The 19,671-nt window shown below is 38.4% G+C and overlaps 1 protein-coding gene across 1 annotated transcript in view; it reads left to right on the top strand.

The window, feature by feature from the left end:
* Positions 1-1,880: 1,880 nt before the first annotated feature.
* The window catches only part of Vmn2r25 (vomeronasal 2, receptor 25), a 30,377-nt gene continuing 12,586 nt past the window's right edge, over positions 1,881-19,671 (top strand). Inside the window, exons 1-3 of the mRNA NM_001104641.1 lie at positions 1,881-2,098; positions 2,976-3,273; positions 14,967-15,776. Of these exons, the coding sequence (NP_001098111.1) occupies positions 1,881-2,098; positions 2,976-3,273; positions 14,967-15,776 (1,326 nt within the window). The remainder of the gene's footprint in view (positions 2,099-2,975; positions 3,274-14,966; positions 15,777-19,671) is intronic.

Below are 19,671 nucleotides of genomic sequence, written 5' to 3'. Positions count from 1 at the left end.
CTCTGTTCATAGCAGCTTTATTCATAATAGCCAAAAAACGGGAAACAACATAAATGTCCCTCAGCTAAAGAATGGATAAAACAAATATGGTACATTTACACAATGGAATATTACTCATCTGCTAAAAAGAATGGCCCAAAATTTGTGGGCAAATAGATGTAAGTAGAAAATATCATCTTGAATGAGGTAACCCAGACCCAGAAATACCAATGTGGTATGTTATCACTTATATGTGGATCTTAGCTGTAAAGTCAAGTATAACCATGCTGCAATCCACAGACCCAAAGAAATAAACTGAGGATAAGGTGTGATTTTCCTCATGGTCTAAGCAACAAAGCCTCAGTACACATTCTTACCTACAGATTCTTACTCTTTTAAGGGCTTTGATGAAGTGGTTTTTCCATGTGAATGAATTTAATATGATTTGAAAAGAAAAAAAAAAGGACACATCTCTTCATGCATCAGAATTTGTTATTATAAATACAGATTTTTCATATTAAAATATGTTAATGGTTATGCTTGGTGATGTACACCTGTAACCTTGATTAAACTGAAGATTGAGACTGGAGGTCACAAATTCTAAGACAACCTTGGAAACACAGTCCCTTAAAGATTTATAAAGGCTAAGGATGTAAAGCTATGGTAGAGTACTTGGTCAGTATATACACACTTCAGGTTTACTCTCCTACAGTGACCACAGCAAAAATGAATGAATGAATGAATGAATGAATGAATGAATGACAGAAAGAGAGAGAGAGAGAAAGGAAGGAAGGAAGGAAGGATGGAAGAAAGAAAGAAAGAAAGAAAGAAAGAAAGAAAGAAAGAAAGAAAGAAAGAAAGGGAGAAGGAGGGAGGGAGGGAGGGAAGGAAAGAAGGAAGGAAGGAAGGAAGGAAGGAAGGAAGGAAGGAAGGAAGGAAGGAAGGAAGAGAAAATAGATTCACATGTCAGGAGGTGTGGGGTGGGGAGCATTTGGGGTACAGACCAGGAGTGGGATGAAGTGTGGACTGTAAAAAGGATTAAAGAGTAAAAATAAATAAATAAAACAGATTACACATTGGACCTCATACAAAATAGACATTTTTTAAAATCTAGTAGTATTCTTTGATTTACTTTCTTTGAAGTACATAAATTTGAAATAAAGCCAGTGCTTGAAAAAAATCTATGTGTTAATTGAAAATATATATTTAATTTTCACAATATATATGTATTTCAAAACATTGTCTTCATAGGGACATACAATATAAGATGTTTAAAATATACAAGTTGATAATTGACCTTATAAAGGGGTCAGAAATAATGTTTTCTAATTGTAAGGCTTTGTTTTGCCTTACAGAAATACTCTAAAATGACACTGATGTTAAATGATTAAGAGTCTTCGCCCTCCCTGCCACCCCACCACCACCATGCTCCAAACACTGAACCCTTTGATGCCTCCTTCAGATGACCCTTCATTACTTAATAATGCTTCCACTGGTTAGTCTCTCTTTACCTTGGGGCACTGAGAAGTCCCAGCTCACAGAGTGTACATACCCCACAGGTATTTTAGAGGACTTCACATTTTTCTTAATTGTGTGTTTTCCTGCTGAGAATCAGGATTCCCAGGTGCCAAGTGAGAGGTTCCTGAGCCCTTGGGGACTCACAGTGACTATGTGGAGGGGACATAATCTAGGGCTAAGTAGGTGCAAAGCAGATTATACTCCAGCGAACAGAGGGAGTGTTTGGATACTGGTGGGCCTGTATCAGGACACAACAATGCTTTATAACCTTGATCTACACTGACCAGACAGCCACATGTTTTATTTCTTTGCTGATGTGCTTTCAGAGTTGATTAGCCCAAGATCCTCAACTGAACAGATATCAATTATTTATCAATGTTAGTATGAAATTACTCATTGCTTTCTCCCCCCTAGTTGTTCTCATTTTATTCCAGGAACATATTTCTTGTTACTACTTAACTAAATATGCTTCTTCTGGCTACTATCAAGATGCAGATTTTGTTATTGGAGGACTCTTTTCCCTTAGAGTGACTGATGGAAATACATTTATAAGTAGATCTGGCATTGAAGATACAAGCCATATACCAGAATATGTTTTTGCGTAAGTGCTTGGCTTTTCTTTTAAAAAAAAATATTGTTTCAGGATTTTATACATGTATAAAATATATGTTGATCACACCCACCTCTATTGCTTCCCCTCCAATATCTCCTGTCTTCAAATTCATGGGGTCTCTCTGTCTCTCTCTCCCTATCTCTCTGTTTGTCTCTGTCTCTGTTTCTCTCTCACTTTTTAGGAGTGCCAGTACTGCAGGAATATAGGACACCTTCTAGAGTGTAGGCAAGCTACTAGGGCAAACCTCCTAAGGAAACTGACTCTCCCTTCCCCAGTAGCCACAATATGCCAATAGTTACTCAGCCATGACTGGCTCTCTGTGTGTCTCTTCCCTAATCAGGCTGAATTCTTTTAAATATGTAAGACATTGTTGAAAAGACTTTGTAGTCGAAAACAATATTTGTTTGTTTTTATTTAGTGTATTGTACTGAGAACATTTTATTTTCCATGTTTAAACTTACTTGACACTATTTTTTTCAGTTGCTATGTTTGATCAAACATTGTATTTTCCTGAGGTCTGGAACTCACTCTGTAGACCAGGTTGGCCTTGAACTTAGAAATCCACCTCCTTCTGCCTCCCAAGGGCTGGGAATAAAGGCATGTGCCACCACGGCCCGGCTAACTAATATATTTCTAAGTAGTCCTTTTCAAGTTATTTTTAGTATATAGAATATCATGCTTTTTTCTTGAAATACAATGAATGATCTTTATATGCCTTAGATTGCTGTAAATAAAAATCCAAAATTTGAGAGGGAGCACTGGAGGAGCTGCAGGGAGAAAAGAGATGGAGGTAAATGATGTAATTATGTTTTAATTAAAAATTGAAAAGGAACATAAAAATGTTTTTTCCAATTTTTCCTCCTAGGGATCTCATTAAACATTATCAGCACATTTTAGCAATGGTTTTTGCTATAGAAAAAATCAACAAGGACCCAAATATTCTATTCAATAAGTCCCTGGGATTCTTTCTCTTCAATGTCAACTTCATTGAGATGAAGGCTGTGGAAGGTTCTATGGCTTTGCTCTCAGGAGAGAGCCCCCCAATTCCTAACTACAGCTGCAGGCCTGAAAAGACTGATAAGCTGGTTGCAGTGATAGGAGGCATTTCAACATCAATATCCATTCAGATCTCCCGAGTTCTAAGTCTCTACAAAGTCCCACAGGTACCCAAAGGGTCCTTAGGTTAAACATAGTAACATAGTAATGTAATAAATGCTAATTAATTCCAGTATTGTTTACTGAAGAGTTATAGGACGGCTTAATAATTTACTATTCATCATTTTTAACTCTGAATAATAATTTATTTATAAAATGAAATAATATTTGGATAATAAATTTAATTTCAAGACTTTTAAAAATTGGAAAAAAAATGCCAACTCACTATGCCAACTTACATGATATTGAACTTCCTATGTAGCCCACAATATTCTGATTTTTTTTTTTTGTTGTTTTTTTTTTTTTTTGTTTTTTTTCCCAGAAGGGAGCATCAGATTCTTTATAGTTGAAGTCAAATAAATCCCTTCCTCCTATGTTGCTTTGGTCATGGTGTTTCTTTCTTTTTTTTTTAATATTTTTATTAGGTATTTTCCTCATTTACATTTCCAATGCTATCCCAAAAGTCCCCCATACCCTCCCCCCACTCCCCTACCCAACCACTCCGACTTTTTGGCCCTGGCATTCCCCTGTACAGGGGCATATAAAGTTTGCATGACCAATGGGCCTCTCTTTCCAGTGATAGCCGACTAGGACATTTTTTGATACATATGCAGCTAGAGACAATAGCTAGGGGGTACTGGTTAGTTCATATTGTTTTTCCACCTACAGGGTTGCAGTTCCCTTTAGCTCCTTGGGTACTTTCTCTAGCTCCTCCATTGGGGGCCCTGTGATACATCCAATAGCTGACTGTGAGCATCCACTTCTGTGTTTGCTAGGCCCCAGCATAGTCTCACAAGAGACAGCTATATCTGGGTCCTTTCAGCAAAATCTTGCTAGTGTATGCAACGGTGTCAGCGTTTGGAGGCTGATGATGGGATGGATCCCTGGATATGGCAGTCTCTAGATGGTCCATCCTTTTAACTCAGCTCCAAACTTGGTCTCTGTAACTCCGTCCATGGGTGTTTTGTTCCCAATTCTAAGAAGGGGCAAAGTGTCTACACTTTGGTTTTCATTCTTCTTGAGTTTCATGTGTTTCACAAATTGTATCTTATATTTTGAGTATTCTAAGTTTCTGGGCTAATATCCACTTATCAGTGAGAATATATCATTTGATTTCTTTTGTGATTGGGTTAACTCACTCAGGATGATGTCCTCCAGGTCCATCCATTTGCCTAGGAATTTCATAAATTCATTCTTTTTAATAGCTGAGTAGTACTCCATTGGGTAAATGTACCACATATTTTGATTTCATTCCTCGGTTGAAGGGCATCTGGGTCCTTTCCAGCTTCTGGCTATTATAAATAAGGCTGCTATGAACATAGTGGAGCATGTTTCTTTCTTACCAGTTTGAATATCTTCTGGATATATTGCCAGGAGAGGTATTGCGGGATCCTCCAGTAGTACTATGTCCAATTTTCTGAGAAACTGCAGACTGATTTCCAGAGTAGTTGTACAAGCTTGCAATCCCACCAACAATGGAGGAGTGCTCCTCTTTCTCCACATCCTCGCCAGCATCGGGTGACACCTGAATTTTTGATCTTAGTCATTCTGACTGGTGTGAGGTGGAATATCAGGGTTGTTTTGATTTGCATTTCCCTGATGATTAAGGATGCTGAACATTTTTTTTCAGGTGCTTCTAAGCCATTTGGTATTCCTCAGGTGAGAATTCTTTGTTTAGGTCTGAGCCCCATTTTTAATTTGGTTATTTGATTTTCTGGAGTCCAACTATTTGAGTTCTATATATATATATTAGATATTAGTCCCCTGTCTGATTTAGGATAGGTAAAGACCCTTTCCCAATCTGTTGGTGGCATTTTTGTCTTATTGACAGTGTCTATTGCCTTACAGAAGCTTTGCAGTTTCATGAGGTCCCATTTATCAATTCTCGATCTTACAGCACAAGCCATTGATGTTCTATTGAGGAATTTTTCCCCTGTGCCCATATCTTCAAGGCTTTTCCCTACTTTCTCCTCTATAAGTTTCAGTGTCTCTGGTTTTATGTGGAGTTCCTTGATACACTTAGATGTGACCTTAGTACAAGGAAATAGGAATGGATCAATTTGAATTCTTCTACATGATAACTACCAGTTGTGCTAGCACCACTTGTTGAAAATGCTGTCTTTTCCACTGGATGGTTTTAGCTCCCTTGTCAAAGATCAAGTGACCATAGGTGTGTGGGTTAATTTCTGCATCTTAAATTCTATTCCTTTGGTCCACTTGTAAGTAGCTATACCAGTAACATGCAATTTTTATCACAATTCCTCTGTAGTACAGCTTTAGGTCAGGTATGGTGATTTCAACAGAGGTTCTTTCATCCTTGAGAAGAGTTTTTGCTGTCCTATTTTTTTGTTATTCCAGATGAATTTGCAGATTGCTCTTTCTAACTCGTTGAAGAATAGAGTTGGAATTTTGATGGGGATTGTATTGAATCCATAGATTACTTTTGGCAAGATGTCCATTTTTACAATGTTGATCCTGCCAATCCATGAGCATGGGAGATCTTTCCATCTTCTGAGATCTTCTTTAATTTCTTTCTTCAGAGACTTGATGTTCTTATCATACAAATCTTTCACTTCCTTACTTAGAGTCAAGCCAAGGTATTTTATATTATTTGTGACTATTGAGAAGGGTGTTGTTTCTCTAATTTCTTTCTCAGCCTGTTTATTCTTTGTGTAGAGAAAGGCCATTGACTTGTTTGAGTTAATTTTATATCCAACTACTTCATCGAAGCTGTTTATCAGGTTTAGGAGTTCTCTGGTTGAATTTTTGGGTCACTTTTATATACTAACATATCATCTGCAAAAAGTGATATTTTGACTTTTTCCTTTCCAATTTGTATCCCCTTGATCTCCTTTTGTTGTCGAATTGCTCTGGCTAGGACTTCAAGTACAATGTTGAATAGGTAGGGAGAGAGTGGGCAGCCTTGTCTAGTCCCTGATTTTAGTGGGATTACTTCCAGCTTCTCACCATTTACTTTGATGTTGGCTACTGGCTTGCTCTAGATTGCTTTTATCATGTTTAGGAATGGGACTTGAATTCCTGATCTTTCCAAGACTTTTATCATGAATAGGTGTTGGATTTTGTCAAATGCTTTCTCCGCACATCAAATGAGATGATCATGTGGTTTTTGTCTTTGAGTTTGTTTATATAATTGATTAAGTTGAGAGATTTCCATATATTAAACCATCCCTGCATTCCTGGAATAAACCCTACTTGGACAGTATGGGTGATTGTTTTAATGTGTTCTTGGATTTGGTTAGTGAGAAGTTTATTGAGTTTTTTTTGCATCGGTATTCATAAGGGAAATTGGTCTGAAGTTCTCTATCTTGGTTGGATCTTTCTGTGGTTCAGGTATCAGAATAATTGTTGCTTCATAGAATGAGTTGGGTACAGTACCTTCTACTTCTATTTTGTAGAATAGTTCGTGAAAAACTGGAATTAGATCTTCTTTGAAGGTCTGGTAGAACTCTGCACTAAACCCATCTGGTCCTCGGCTTTTTTTGGTTGGGAGACTTAATGACTGCTTCTATTTTTTAGGGGATATGAGACTGTTTAGATCGTTAACTTGATCCTGATTTAACTTTGGTACCTGGTATCTGTCTAGAAATTGGTCTATTTCATCCAGGTTTTCCAGTTTTGTTGAGTATAGCCTTTTGTAGAAGGATCTGGTAGTGTTTTGGATTTCTTCAGGATCTGTTGTTATGTCTCCATTTTCATTTCTGATTTTTTTAATTAGGATGCTGTCCCTGTGCCCTCTAGTGAGTCTGGCTAAGGGTTTATCTATCTTGTTGATTTTCTCAAAGAACCAGCTCCTCATTTGGTTGATTCTTTGAATAGTTCTTCTTGTTTCCACTTGGTTGATTTCGCCCCTGAGTTTGATTATTTCCTGCTGTCTACTCCTCTTGGGTGAATTTGCTTCCTTTTTTTCTAGAGCTATTAGGTGTGTTTTCAAACTGCTACAGTGTGCTCTCTCTAGTTTCTTTTTGGAGGCACTCAGAGCTATGAGTTTCCCTCTTAGAAATGCTTTCATTGTGTCCTATAGGTTTGGGTATGTTGTGCCTTCATTTTCATTAAACTCTAAAAAGTCTTTAATTTCTTTCTTTATTCCTTCCTTGACCAAGGTATCATTGAGAAGAGTGTTGTTCAGTTTCCACGTGAATGTTGGCTTTCCATTATTTATGTTGTTATTGAAGATCATCCTTAGTCCATGGTGATCTGATAGGATGCATGGGACAATTTCAATATTTTTGTATCTGTTGAGGCCTGTTTTGTGACCGATTATATGGTCATTTTTGGAGAAGGTCCCGTGAGGTGCTGAGAAGAAGGTATATCCTTTTGTTTTAGGATAAAATGTTCTGTAGCTATCTGTTAAGTCCATTTGTTTCATAATATCTGTTAATTTCACTGTGTCCCTGTTTACTTTCTGTTTCCATAATCTGTCCATTGATGAAAGTGGGGTGTTCAAGTCTCCCACTATTATTGTGTGAGGTGCAATGTGTGCTTTGAGCTTTAGTGAAGTTTCTGTAATGAATGTGGCTGCCCTTTTATTTGGAGCATAGATATTCAGAATTGAGAGTTTCTCTTGGAGGATTTTACCTTTGATGAGTATGAAGTGTCCCACCTTGTCTTTTTTGATAACTTTGGGTTGGAAGTCCTTTTTTTTTTTCAATATTAGAATGGCTACTCCAGCTGATTTCTTCAGACCATTTGCTTGGAAAATTGTTTTCTAGCCTTTCACTCTAAGGTACTGTCTGTCTTTTCCCTGAGATGGATTTCGTGTAAGGAGCACAATGTTGGGTCCTTTTTGTGTAGCCAGTCTTTTAGTCTATGTCTTTTTATTGGAGAATTGAGTCCATTGATATTAAGAAATATTAAGGAAAAGTAATTGTTGCTCCTATTATTTTTGTGGTTAGAGTTGTCATTCTGTTCTTGTGGCTGCCTTCTTTTAGGTTTGTTGAAGGATTACTTTCTTGCTTTTTCTAGGACTTGGTTTCTGTCATTGTATTGGTTTTTTTCTGTTATTATCCTTTGAAGGGATGGATTCATGGAAAGATAATGTGTGAATTTGGTTTGTCATGGAATACTTTGGTTTCTCCATCTATAGTAATTGATAGTTTACCTGGGTATAGTATCCTGGGCTGGCATTTGTGTTCTCTTAGTGTCTGTATAACATCTGTCCAGGCTCTTCTGGCTTTCTTAGTCTCTGGAGAAAAGTCTGGTCTAATTCTGATAGGCCTGCCTTTATGTGTTACTTGACCTTTTTTGCTTACTGCTTTTAATATCCTATCTTTATTTAGTGCATTTGTTGTTCTGATTATTATGTATCGGGAGGAATTTCTTTTCTGTTCTCAGTCTATTTGGAGTTCTGTAGGCTTCTTGTATGTTCATGGGCATCTCTTAATTTAGGTTTGGGAAGTTTTCTTCTATAATTTTGTTGAGGATATTTGCTGGCCCTTAAAGTTGAAAATCTTCATTCTCATCTACTCCTATTATCCGTAGGTTTTGTCTTCTCATTGTGTCCTGGATTTCCTGGATGTTTTGAGTTTGGATCTTTTTGCGTTTTGTATTATCTTTGATTGTTGTGCCGATGTTCTCTATGGAATCTTCTGCACCTGAGATTCTCTCTTCCATCTCTTGTACTCTGTTGCTGATGCTCGCATCTATGGTTCCAGATTTCTTTCCTAGGATTTCTATCTCCAGCGTTGCCTCACTTTGGGTTTTCTCTATTGTGTTTACTTCCCTTTTTAGGTCTTGGATGCTTTTATTCAATTCTATCACCTGTTTGGTCCTGTTTTCCTGCAATTCTTTAAGGGATTTTTGTGCTTCCTCTTTAAGGTCTTCTACCTGTTTAGCAGTGTTCTGTATTTCTTTAAGTGAATTATTAAAGTCCTTCATGATTTCCTCTATCATCATCATGAGATATGCTTTTAAATCCAGGTCTATCTTTTCGGGTGTGTTGGGTTGTCCAGGACTAGGTGGGGTGGGAGTGCTGCGTTCTGATGATGGTGAGTGGGATTGGTTTCTGTTAGTAAGATTCTTAAATTTGCCTTTCGCCATCTGGTAATCTCTGGAGTTAGTTGTTATAGTTGTCTCTGGTTAGAGCTTATGTTAGCCTCTATCAGTAGACCTGGGAGACTACTCTCTCCTGAGTTTCAGTGGTCAGAGTACTCTGTGCAGGCAAGCTCTCCTCTTGCAGGGAAGGTGCCCAGATATCTGGTGTTCAAACCTGCCTCCTGGCAGAAGTTGTGTTCCACTCACCAGAGGTCCTAAGATCATCTGGAGAGTCCTGTGGGGACCTTGGGGGTGTCAGTAGACTCTGGGCCCAAGGTGTGTTGGTGCTGGTGCTGACTGGAAGGGACTTGTGACCCTTGCCCACGATATTATTACTGAGATCCTCCTTCCTTTGTTTGCCCAGGGCTGGGATTAAAGACATTCTTCATCATGTCTGATCAGATTTTTTGTTGCTGTTGTTGCTGAATCTTTTTATTTATTCTTCAATAATTTTTGTCATTGAAAATTTCTTACATTTCAATGTCTCTTGATCTTTCCATTTTTATCTTGTATGTATGTATGTATGTATGTATGTATGTATGTATGTATGTATGTATTTTAAACTCCAGATATTATTACCCTTCCAGTCCACCCTCCTAGTCTTCCAGATCCTATACCTCCTTGCTGCCCCCTGTCTCCATGAGGATAGAGACACCCCACCAGACCTCAAACTCCCTGGGGCCTTATGTCTCTTGAGGGTTAGGTGTATCTTCTCTGACTAAACTCAAACCCAGTAGTTTACTGCTGTATATGTGTTGGGGACCTCCTATCTGCTGGTATGTGCTGCCTGGTTGGTGGTCCAGTGTTTGAGAGATCTCAGGGGTCCAGATTAATTGAGACTGCTGGTCCTCCTATAGGATTGCCCTCCTCCTCAGATTCTTCCTGCTTTTCCTTAATTCAACCACAGGAGTCAGCAGCTGCTGTCCCTGGGTGCAAATATCAGCATCTGACTCTTTCAGCTGCTTGTTGGGTCTTTCTGAGGACAGTCACGCTAATAAGTGGATATTAGCCAATAAATAAATAAATAAATAAATAAATAAATAAATAAATAAAATTACAGAATACAAAAGATACAGTCCACAGAAGCCAAAAAGGTCAACAAGCTGAATGGCCCAAGTGAGGATGCCTCAGTCCCACTTGGGTGGGAGAAGAAAGCAATCACAATGGGGGAGGAAGGGAGGGACCTGGGAGGGAATGAGGGTTGGGGGAGGGGCGAACCAGACCCTTTCTGTGAGCACCTCATAGCCTCAGTCATAGTGACAGGCCTTGGAACTTCCCCTTGAGCTGGATCCCACTTTGGGACTGTTGCTGGACCTTATTTTCCTCAGGCTCCTCTCCATTTCTATCCCTGCAGTTCTTTCTGACTAGAAAAATTATGGGACAGAATTTTGACTGTGAGATGGCAACCCATCCCTCACTTGATGCACTGACTTTCTGTAGGAGATGGGCTCTATAAGTTTCCTCCCTACACTGTAGGGAATCTCATCAATGGTCCCCAATTCTGAATCCTGAGAATATCTCATCTCCCAGGTCGGTGGTACACTCTGTTAGGTTCCCCCAACCTCTGACTTCTCCAGTTTGCCTGTTTTCATTCTTTCTGCTGGACTTAATATCTTTAGTCCTTTTCCTTTGCCCAATAACACATCATGGTCCCCTCCCCCAACCCTCATTCCTTCCCAGGTCCCTCTAATTCTCCCCCATTGTGATTGCTTTCTTCTCCCATCCAAGTGGGACTGAGACAACCTCATATCATCCTTCAGATTGTTGACCTTTTTGAGTTCTGTGAACTGTAACTTGTGTATTCTGTAATTTTATTTTTTTGGTAATATCCACTTATTAGTGAGTACGTACCATGCATGTCCTTTGGCTCTGAGTTACCTCACTCAGGACGATATTTTCTAGTTCCATTCATTTGCTTGCAAAACTCAGGATGTCCTCATTCATAGAGCATTGTAATATTCCATTGTGTACATGAACCACATTTTCTGTATCCATTCTTCTGTCGAGGGACATCTGGGCTGTTTCCAGCTTCTGGCTATCACAAGCAAGGCCACTATGAACATAGTGAAACATGTGCCCCTGTGGCATGGTGGGACAGCTTTTGGATATATGCCCAAGAGTGGTATAGCTGGGTCTTCAGGTAGATCTATTTCTAATTTTCTAAGGAACCTCCAGATTGATTTCTAGATTTTAATTTTTATGAGATTTTATGAGTGAATTTTTAAAACTTGGTATATAATTTTGAGATGGGTGAGTGACCCCATCTCTCAACTAGCCGTGCTTAACTTCTTTAGAAGGTCTTCTTTGGTTCTATGTCCCCTCTGTTGGGCATTGTGGCTAATGTCATCCTAATTGGGTCCTCAGAATATCTCACATCCTTGGCATCTGGGGCTATCTGGTGGTTCCTTCTATCCCCTTTTCCCTACCAGGGAGTAATCTGAGTTTTGGGTTCAATATCCACTTATCAGTGAGTGTATACCATGTATGTCCTTTTGGGATTGGGTTACCACACTCAGGATGATATCTTCTAGTTGCTTCCATTGGCCTGCTAAATTCATGAAGTCATTGTTTTGAATAGCCATTGTGTAAATGTACCACATTCTCTGTATCCATTCTTCTGTTGAGAGACATCAAGGTTCTTTCCAGCTTATGACTATTATAAATAAGGTAGATTTTTCCCTTTGACCAGTATTAGGTGTCCTTCCTTATCTTTTGATAACTTTTGGTTGAAAGTTGATTTTATTCTATATTAGAATGGCTACTCCAGTTTGTTTCTTGAGATCATTTGCTTGGAAAATTATTTTACAACTTTTTACTCTGAGGTAGTGTCTGTCTTTGTCACTGAGGTGCATTTCCTGCGTGCAGCAAAATGCTGGGCCCTGTTTACATATCCAGTCTGTTAGTCTATGTCTTTTTATTGGGGAATTGAGTCCATTGATGTTAACATGTTATGAGATATTAAAAAGGGGAATTATGACTTCCTTTTATTTTTGTTGTTAGAGGTGGAATTATGTTTGTGTGTCTACCTTCTTATTGAATTTTTGGAAGAAGATTACTTTCTTTCTTTTTCTAGGGTGTAGTTTCCCTCCTCATGTTGGTGTTTTCTACCTATTATCCCTTGTAGGGTTGGATTTAGGGAAACATATTGTATAAATTTGGCTTTTTATGGAATATCTTGTATTCTCCATTTATGTTAACTGAGTGTTTTTCTGGGTATAGCAGTCAGGGTTGGAATTTGTGTTCACTTAGGGTTTGAATGACATTTGCGCAGGATCTTCTGGCTTTCCTAGTCTCTGGTGAGAAGTCTGGTGTAATTCTGATAGGTCTGCCTTTATATGTTTACAAAAAGAACTATACAAAAATCAACAAAACCAGGAGCTGGGTCTTTGAGAAAATCAACAAGATACATAAATCCTTAGCCAGACTAATAAGAGAGCAGATAGATTGTATCCAAGTCAATAAAATCAGAAATGAAAAGGGAGACATAACAATGAAATATATCTTAAATATTATTCTCTCTGTTGAATATTAACTGTTGTAAGTATTAAAATCATGTTCTACACAAAAAATGTTACTTTTGACCTATACTTACTATGATATTTATAATGAATACAATTATTTATAAGAAATGTGTATATTATTGTACTTGGCTCATTTTGTCACCTATTTATTAAAAATTCCAAATATTGCCCCCTTCTAAGTCTTTCTCCCAGAGTTCTGAACGCAATCCCGACCCTTGTCTCTGAGAGGGTGCTCTGCCATCCCCAACCCCTACAACATTCCCCCCCCCTCCCCGCACAGGATCTTCTATTCCTGGGGCATCCAGCCTCCTCCTAACTAACTATTCAATTTGTTGCCATTGGACATTCTATTTGACACCTTCCTGCTGAGACAGCCTCAAGCAGGCCTTGTTCATTTTCCTGCATACTATGTGAAGTATTATAATTCCCTATTCTCAGCCCCCCACAGGACATCAGTGTTAGATGATCAGTTCTTTCTTGAGATGGCAGCCTGCCATAGCCCTGTGAATGACAAAGTATAGCTCTTCTGCTTTGTCATTCAATCTACAGGAGACACCTGGATTGGAGGCCCAAAAGAGACCTAGGCTTGTTCTGTCTGGAGGTCGAGTATCTCCACCACAGACTCTTGCCTGGTCTTTTGGATGCAATTTGTCACAATTCAAACATTTTTTTTTTTAATTTATGGTTTAAAAGTAGTTCATTCAGATTTTTAAATATATGTTGAATTAACATTAGTTAATAAAACATTAAAATTATGTTTTATTAATTAGCTTCATGGTACACATAAACCCATTATCAGAGTTTGTAGATATAAAAAATTGTATCACCATGAGTCATTTATTTAAATTGATTACTTTTGTGCATTTAATAAATATTGAATATTTCTTTATTCTACTGTTTCCTTCCTCAAAGTATTCACCTTCACTTCATTTTGTGATTCCTTCTTTCCCCTTCCTGTCCCTTCTCCCTAACCACACCTCTCTCCCAATCAATTAACATGTATTGAGTGTCTGTATTCAATTATCATGACTTTGGATCCAATAAGTGAAATGTTCACTAAACTTCTAGACTCAGATGCCTGTGGAGAAGTCAGTGCATAGAACCATGATGTGGGCCATGGATTAGGGCATGACCTAGTGGGCATCTGATTTTAGGAACTTATTATTTAGAGAATTTGTATCGAAAGGGGATCAAGTCCAAATCTGAGCCATGGGACAACAAGATATTCTGATACCACTAGAAGGGAGAGAGATAGAAAATTCAGTAAGGCAGATTGATAGTATTGGCCAAACTTGGAAATATGTTCCTTGACTAAAGAAAGAATCCTGGAACTCATTAAAGAGCACATTTTGAGGAAAAACATTGGTTCATGCCAATAAAAGATTAAGTGGAGTGAATTTGATAATTGGTCATTTGATATAGCAGATTAGGTAATTAATGATCTAGTCCACCCTCCACATGACAGGAGATGCCCTAAAAAGCATAGAGATGACAATGTAGACAACTCAATTAAAGTTTTTTGGTAAGAGGGATAGCAGTGTTATGGGGGTGCCCATAGGTTCTTATTAAAAGAGAGACTTTATAATAAGCATTGACTTAGTTAGTCAGCCTTGTACCCTAAGAAAGCTTATTTTAGGATAATTAACTATGGCTTAAGCATTACAGAAAGACATGAGGCATAGGAACTTCCTGTGAAATATAGACTTTACCAGTGGATTTTACAATGCTTCATAGAGTCCTCTTTATTGATTAATTAGTTATGGATTTGTGACATCAAGTAAAAGGGCCTTTATTGTTAATGTTTCTCCAGTTAGATTATCAGGATGAGGAATGGTTTGGTATGGGAAGTGACAGATTTGCAAATGCTCTTGTTTGATTGATATTAACTGAACTGAGATCAGGAAATAGATACTCTCTGACTGTGTTTTGTATGTTCTATAAAAGTATAAAGAAAAAGATACATTTCAGGTACATAGAGAGAAGTATGTAACATAGATAACAAATTGATTATTTTAGCAAAGTTATTTAACTATTTAATTTGTCCTAGAGTGACAAAACAGAGATCAACAAAATTATTTGAGAATAAACCTAATTGTCTCGACTTAAGGAGTAACTTTCTTTCTGTTTAGATCAGCTATGCTCCTTTTGACCAGATTCTTGGGACCAGAGTCCAGCTTCAGTCTCCTTATCAGTTTTCAATGCACACCGCAGCTCTGTATCAGGGAATTGTCCAACTGATGTTATACTTCACTTGGATCTGGGTTGGCCTGGTGGTTCCAGATGATATGAGGGGAGAACTCTATCTTAGGGATATTACCGAGGAGATGATCAGCCATGGAATTTGTGTTGCATTTGCAGAAAAGGTTACAGAATATTCTAGTAAGAACACAGTAAACTGGAAACGTTTTATGGAACGATTCACTTTGACACCTGTTATCATTACTTTTGGAGACACACATTCTCTTCTGCGAATTGTCTATTTTGTCATTTTTTATAATCTTTTAGGTAATGTCTGGATCACAACTTCTGATTGGTATATCACCACATTACCCTTTGAACAGAATTTAATTTATACACACTTTGGTGGAGGATTATCATTTTCATTTCACATGGATGAAATTCTGGGATTCAAGGATTTTCTCAGAAGTGTTCAACCTAGAAAATACCCTCATGATATCTTTATCCGGCATGTATGGTCAAGCTTATTTGGATGTCCACATTACTACCAACACAGACTCTGGGATCTAAGTCAATGTGAGCCAAATGGCAGCCTGAGCACACGACCTCTGCATGCTTGGGATATGAATACTTCACCTATGAGCTACAAAGTCCATGCTGCTGTGTATGCCATTGCCCAGGCACTCCATGAGGAGCTGTCACTCAGAGTGGAAGGAGATTCATTTGATAAAGTTATACTCCAAGCTCCTCATCCATGGAAGGTAGCAATAGCTTTTCTTATCTTTATCTAAGCTGTTTGACTCTGGCTTGTAATAATGCATTTTGATTCATAATTCTTTCATACTTAGTGTTAAAAAATATTTCTTAGGCCACAATCTCTTTCCTCAAAGTATTCATGTTTATTTTAGTAGTATAAAGAAATAGAGTTAGAAAAATAAAAATAAAAAAAATTATAGTTTTTAATTTAAGCTAACATTTCTCTCAGAAAACAATACATTTATGATGTTTATAAACTGCTTTTCATGCTGGACAGTGTTGGCACACGCCTTTAATCCCAGCACTTAGGAGGCAGAGGCAGGTAGATTTCTGAGTTTGAGGCCATCCTGGCCTACAGAGTGAGTTCCAGGACAGCCAGAACTATACAGAGAATCTCTAACTTGGTGGGGAAAAAAATAAAGCTTTTCCTAGTTTAAGCACATTTAAACAAAATATTTATGCCAATTTATTGTCACATCCTTTTTTTTTTTTTATTACTGCTTATAGAAGAACACATAGCTCCAATAAGGCTCAACAATATCATCCATGACTGTAAAAGGATCATGAGTTTGAAGCCAGTCTGGGCTATACCCACTCCCATCAGTTGCAAGATGAAGTCTCTGTGATGAAACCTGGACTAGGCACTGCTCCATGACTATAGCAGAATATCCTTAGCAATCTGTTCTTTGACTTGTTGCTCTTGTTGTGGTTTATTGTATTTGGTTCTACCTTAGGTCTCGGAGCCACCCAGCTTCTGGTTCCTAGCCATCCAGGCAATGTCTTTCATGGGTTGCCTCTCATGGCTTGAGCCTCAAGTTAGACAAGTCATTCTTTGGTCACTCCCACAAATCCTGAGCCACCATTGCCCCAGAACATCTTGCAGTCAGGACAGATTTTGCATCCAATGGTTTGTGAATGAGATGGTCTCCCAGATGCACCTCTGGTACAACTCCCTGGTTAAAGAAGATGGTCAATTCAGGTTCCATATCCTTCATTACTAAGTTCTGAGAGAGTGGGGGCAGTCCATGGGTTGAGGACTGGTGTTCTGATAGCTATCATAGTCTCTGTTTCAGCATTGGGCCTTTGTCAAAGATGGCTGCAGAATATGGTGACAGAGATGAGAGAAGCAGTTGGCAGAAGGCTGGATGTGCACTAAGAGAATGGCACCAGTCTGTGTGCAACTAGCATACCTGAAGTTCTGCCAGAATGTTTGGCCTTGGTGGGGAATGGCGCTTCCACAGAAATCCATGGGAGGGATTGTTAATGGTCAATCCTTGGGCTCTGCAATGGAAGTTAAGTTAAAGTTTAAATTTTCTTTGTGTCTAACAATGTTGAACCTTTTTCATATGCTTATTGGTTATTTGTTCTTCATCCTTTGGGAGTTGCCATTCCATTAGCACATATTGAGCTGTATGATTTCTCTTAAGGTTTCTTAGGTTTTCTAAGTTCTTAGTATACTCTAGATGTTAGTCTTATATTAGATGTGTCATTCCCAAACACTGTCTACCATTCTCTGGCATATTTCTTCACTTGATTGTTTCCATTGCTATGAGAAGCTTTTTAAGTTTGGGAAGATTCAAGACCTACTCTGGGCATCTTTTTCAAATGAATAGATTCTTCCACCTCCTCCTTTTCCTCCTCCTCTTCCTCTTCATTTATCTTTCTTCCTTTCTTTTCTTCTTTTTCTCTTTCTTTTTCTCTTTCCCCTATTTCTTGTTCTTCTTATCCTTCCTGTCGTTGTCGTTGTCGTTGTCGTTGTTCTTCTTTTTCTTCTTCTTCTTCTTCTTCTTCTTCTTCTTCTTCTTCTTCTTCTTCTTCTTCTTCTTCATCTTCATCTTCATCTTCATCTTCATCTTCTCCTCCTCCTCCTCCTCCTCCTCCTCCTTCTCCTTTCTTCTCCTTCTCCTTCTTCTTCTCCCTCTCTCCTTACTTCTCCACTCCACTCTCCCCCCTCACCCTCCTCACCCTCACCCTCCTTCTTCTCCTCTTCTGACTGGAATTCTTTTGAGACAGCTTTAAGACACACTTGTCTCCTGAAGTCTTGTCTCCTGTTTTGTATATTTTATTAGTTTCAGGACTTACATGAAGGTGTCTGAATCCCATGAAATTAATTTCCATGCAGTGCAGGAACAAATTCAAATCTAGTTAAATTCTATTGGCAACTATCCAATCTCTCCACCACTATTTGTTGAAGAAGTGTGGGTCTTTATGTACAGTATGGACTTTGCTCTGCATGATGGTTAATGTATTGAGGGACATAGATTCTCTTCTGAATGTACTGAAAGGGTTCATCAGGTAAATATGTTGAATTTTCTGATGTTTTTCTGTGTCTGTTGAGAGAAATATGTTAATTTTTAAACTTTATCTGTTATTAACCTATATCAAACTCAGTAATATAATTATGATAGACTGAGTTCAGCATGGAGACAAGGATAATGTTTTAAAATGAGAAGACTATTTATACTTTTTCTTGGGAAGAATTTTCTGTATATATCTCAGGTTCTTTTGATCTACTGTTAACTTCAAGTTCAATATTTCACTTTCAATTTCAGTCTGAATATTTATTTATTTCTTAAAGTGGAGATATGGATTTTCACTACTGTTATTTTGTTGTGGCCTATTTCTGCTTTAGCTCTGTTTATATTTGCCTTATATATTTGGATGTATTTGTGGTTGTTATATCTTTTTAAGGAACTTTCCCCACAATTATTATTTGACATCCCTTGCCTTTCATGATGATGTTTGGTTTAAATTCTGCTCTCCTCCAAGTCACATTCAAGTGTAGCTAGTCTTGCTGCTGCTGCTGCTGTGGCTGCTGCTGTGGCTGCTGCTTTTTTTGATTTTTGGAGTCAGGGTTTCTCTGTATAGCCCTGGCTGTTCAGGAACTCACTCTGTAGACCAAGGTGGACTCAAACCTAGAAATCCACGTGCCTATGCTTGCCAAGTGCTGGGATTAAAGGCATGAACCACCACTGCCTGGCCTCTAGTCTTGCTTCTTTTATCTATCCATGTATGTATGAATCTATCTATGCATCTATGTATCTATACATCTATGTATCTATGCATCTATCTATCTATCTATCTATCTATCTATCTATCTATCTATCCAACCACCAATATCTCTCAGTGCTATGCATTGAATCCCGGACATTGTGCATGGTGGGCCAGTATTACCAATGAGATCTCTCCTCAAACCTACTCCTTCTTATTTTGATTATTAGTTACATGAATTGCCATTTTCTATCCTTCTACTTTTATAACCTAAGGCCAAATTCAATCTCTTTGGGCAGAGTCTAGTTATATTGAGATCATTTTTTTATTGGATATTTTATTTTGTTATATTTTTGTTTGTTTTTGAGACAGGGTTTCTCTGTGTAGCCTTGGTTGTCCTGGAACTCAGTCTGTAGACCAGACTGGACTCGAACTCAGAAATCTGCCTGCCTCTGTCTCCCAAGCGCTGGGACTGAAGGGGTGCCCCACCACTGCTCAGTGGATATTTTATTTATTTACATTTCAACTGTTATCTCCTTTCCCAGTTTTCCCTGGGCAAATCCCATATCTCATTCCCCCTTCCTCTGCTTCTAAGAGGGTGTTCCCCCATGCACTCCCATCTTACTTCCCTAGCATTCTCCTACACTGGGGCATGGAGTGTCACAGGAAAAAGGACATCCCATCTCGTTGATTCTCCATAAGGTAACCCTTTGCTACATATGAAGCTGGAGCCATGGGTACTCTTCCCATTTTTCCCTCCTCCCTTTCTCTATGGTGTGCTCCTTTACTCGTACACCCTCTTCTACCTCAGCACCCTAGCATTCCCCTTCATCTTCTCCAATCCTTGTCCTAACTCCTTATCTTCCTTCTTCTTAAGCTTCACATGGTCTGTGAGTTTTATTGTGGGTA

Source organism: Mus musculus, chromosome 6 (assembly GCF_000001635.26).
Source record: "Mus musculus strain C57BL/6J chromosome 6, GRCm38.p6 C57BL/6J".
Classification (NCBI taxonomy): domain Eukaryota; kingdom Metazoa; phylum Chordata; class Mammalia; order Rodentia; family Muridae; genus Mus; species Mus musculus.
Note: the sequence above shows the minus strand (reverse complement) of the source record. Positions and strands in the feature narration are given on the sequence as shown.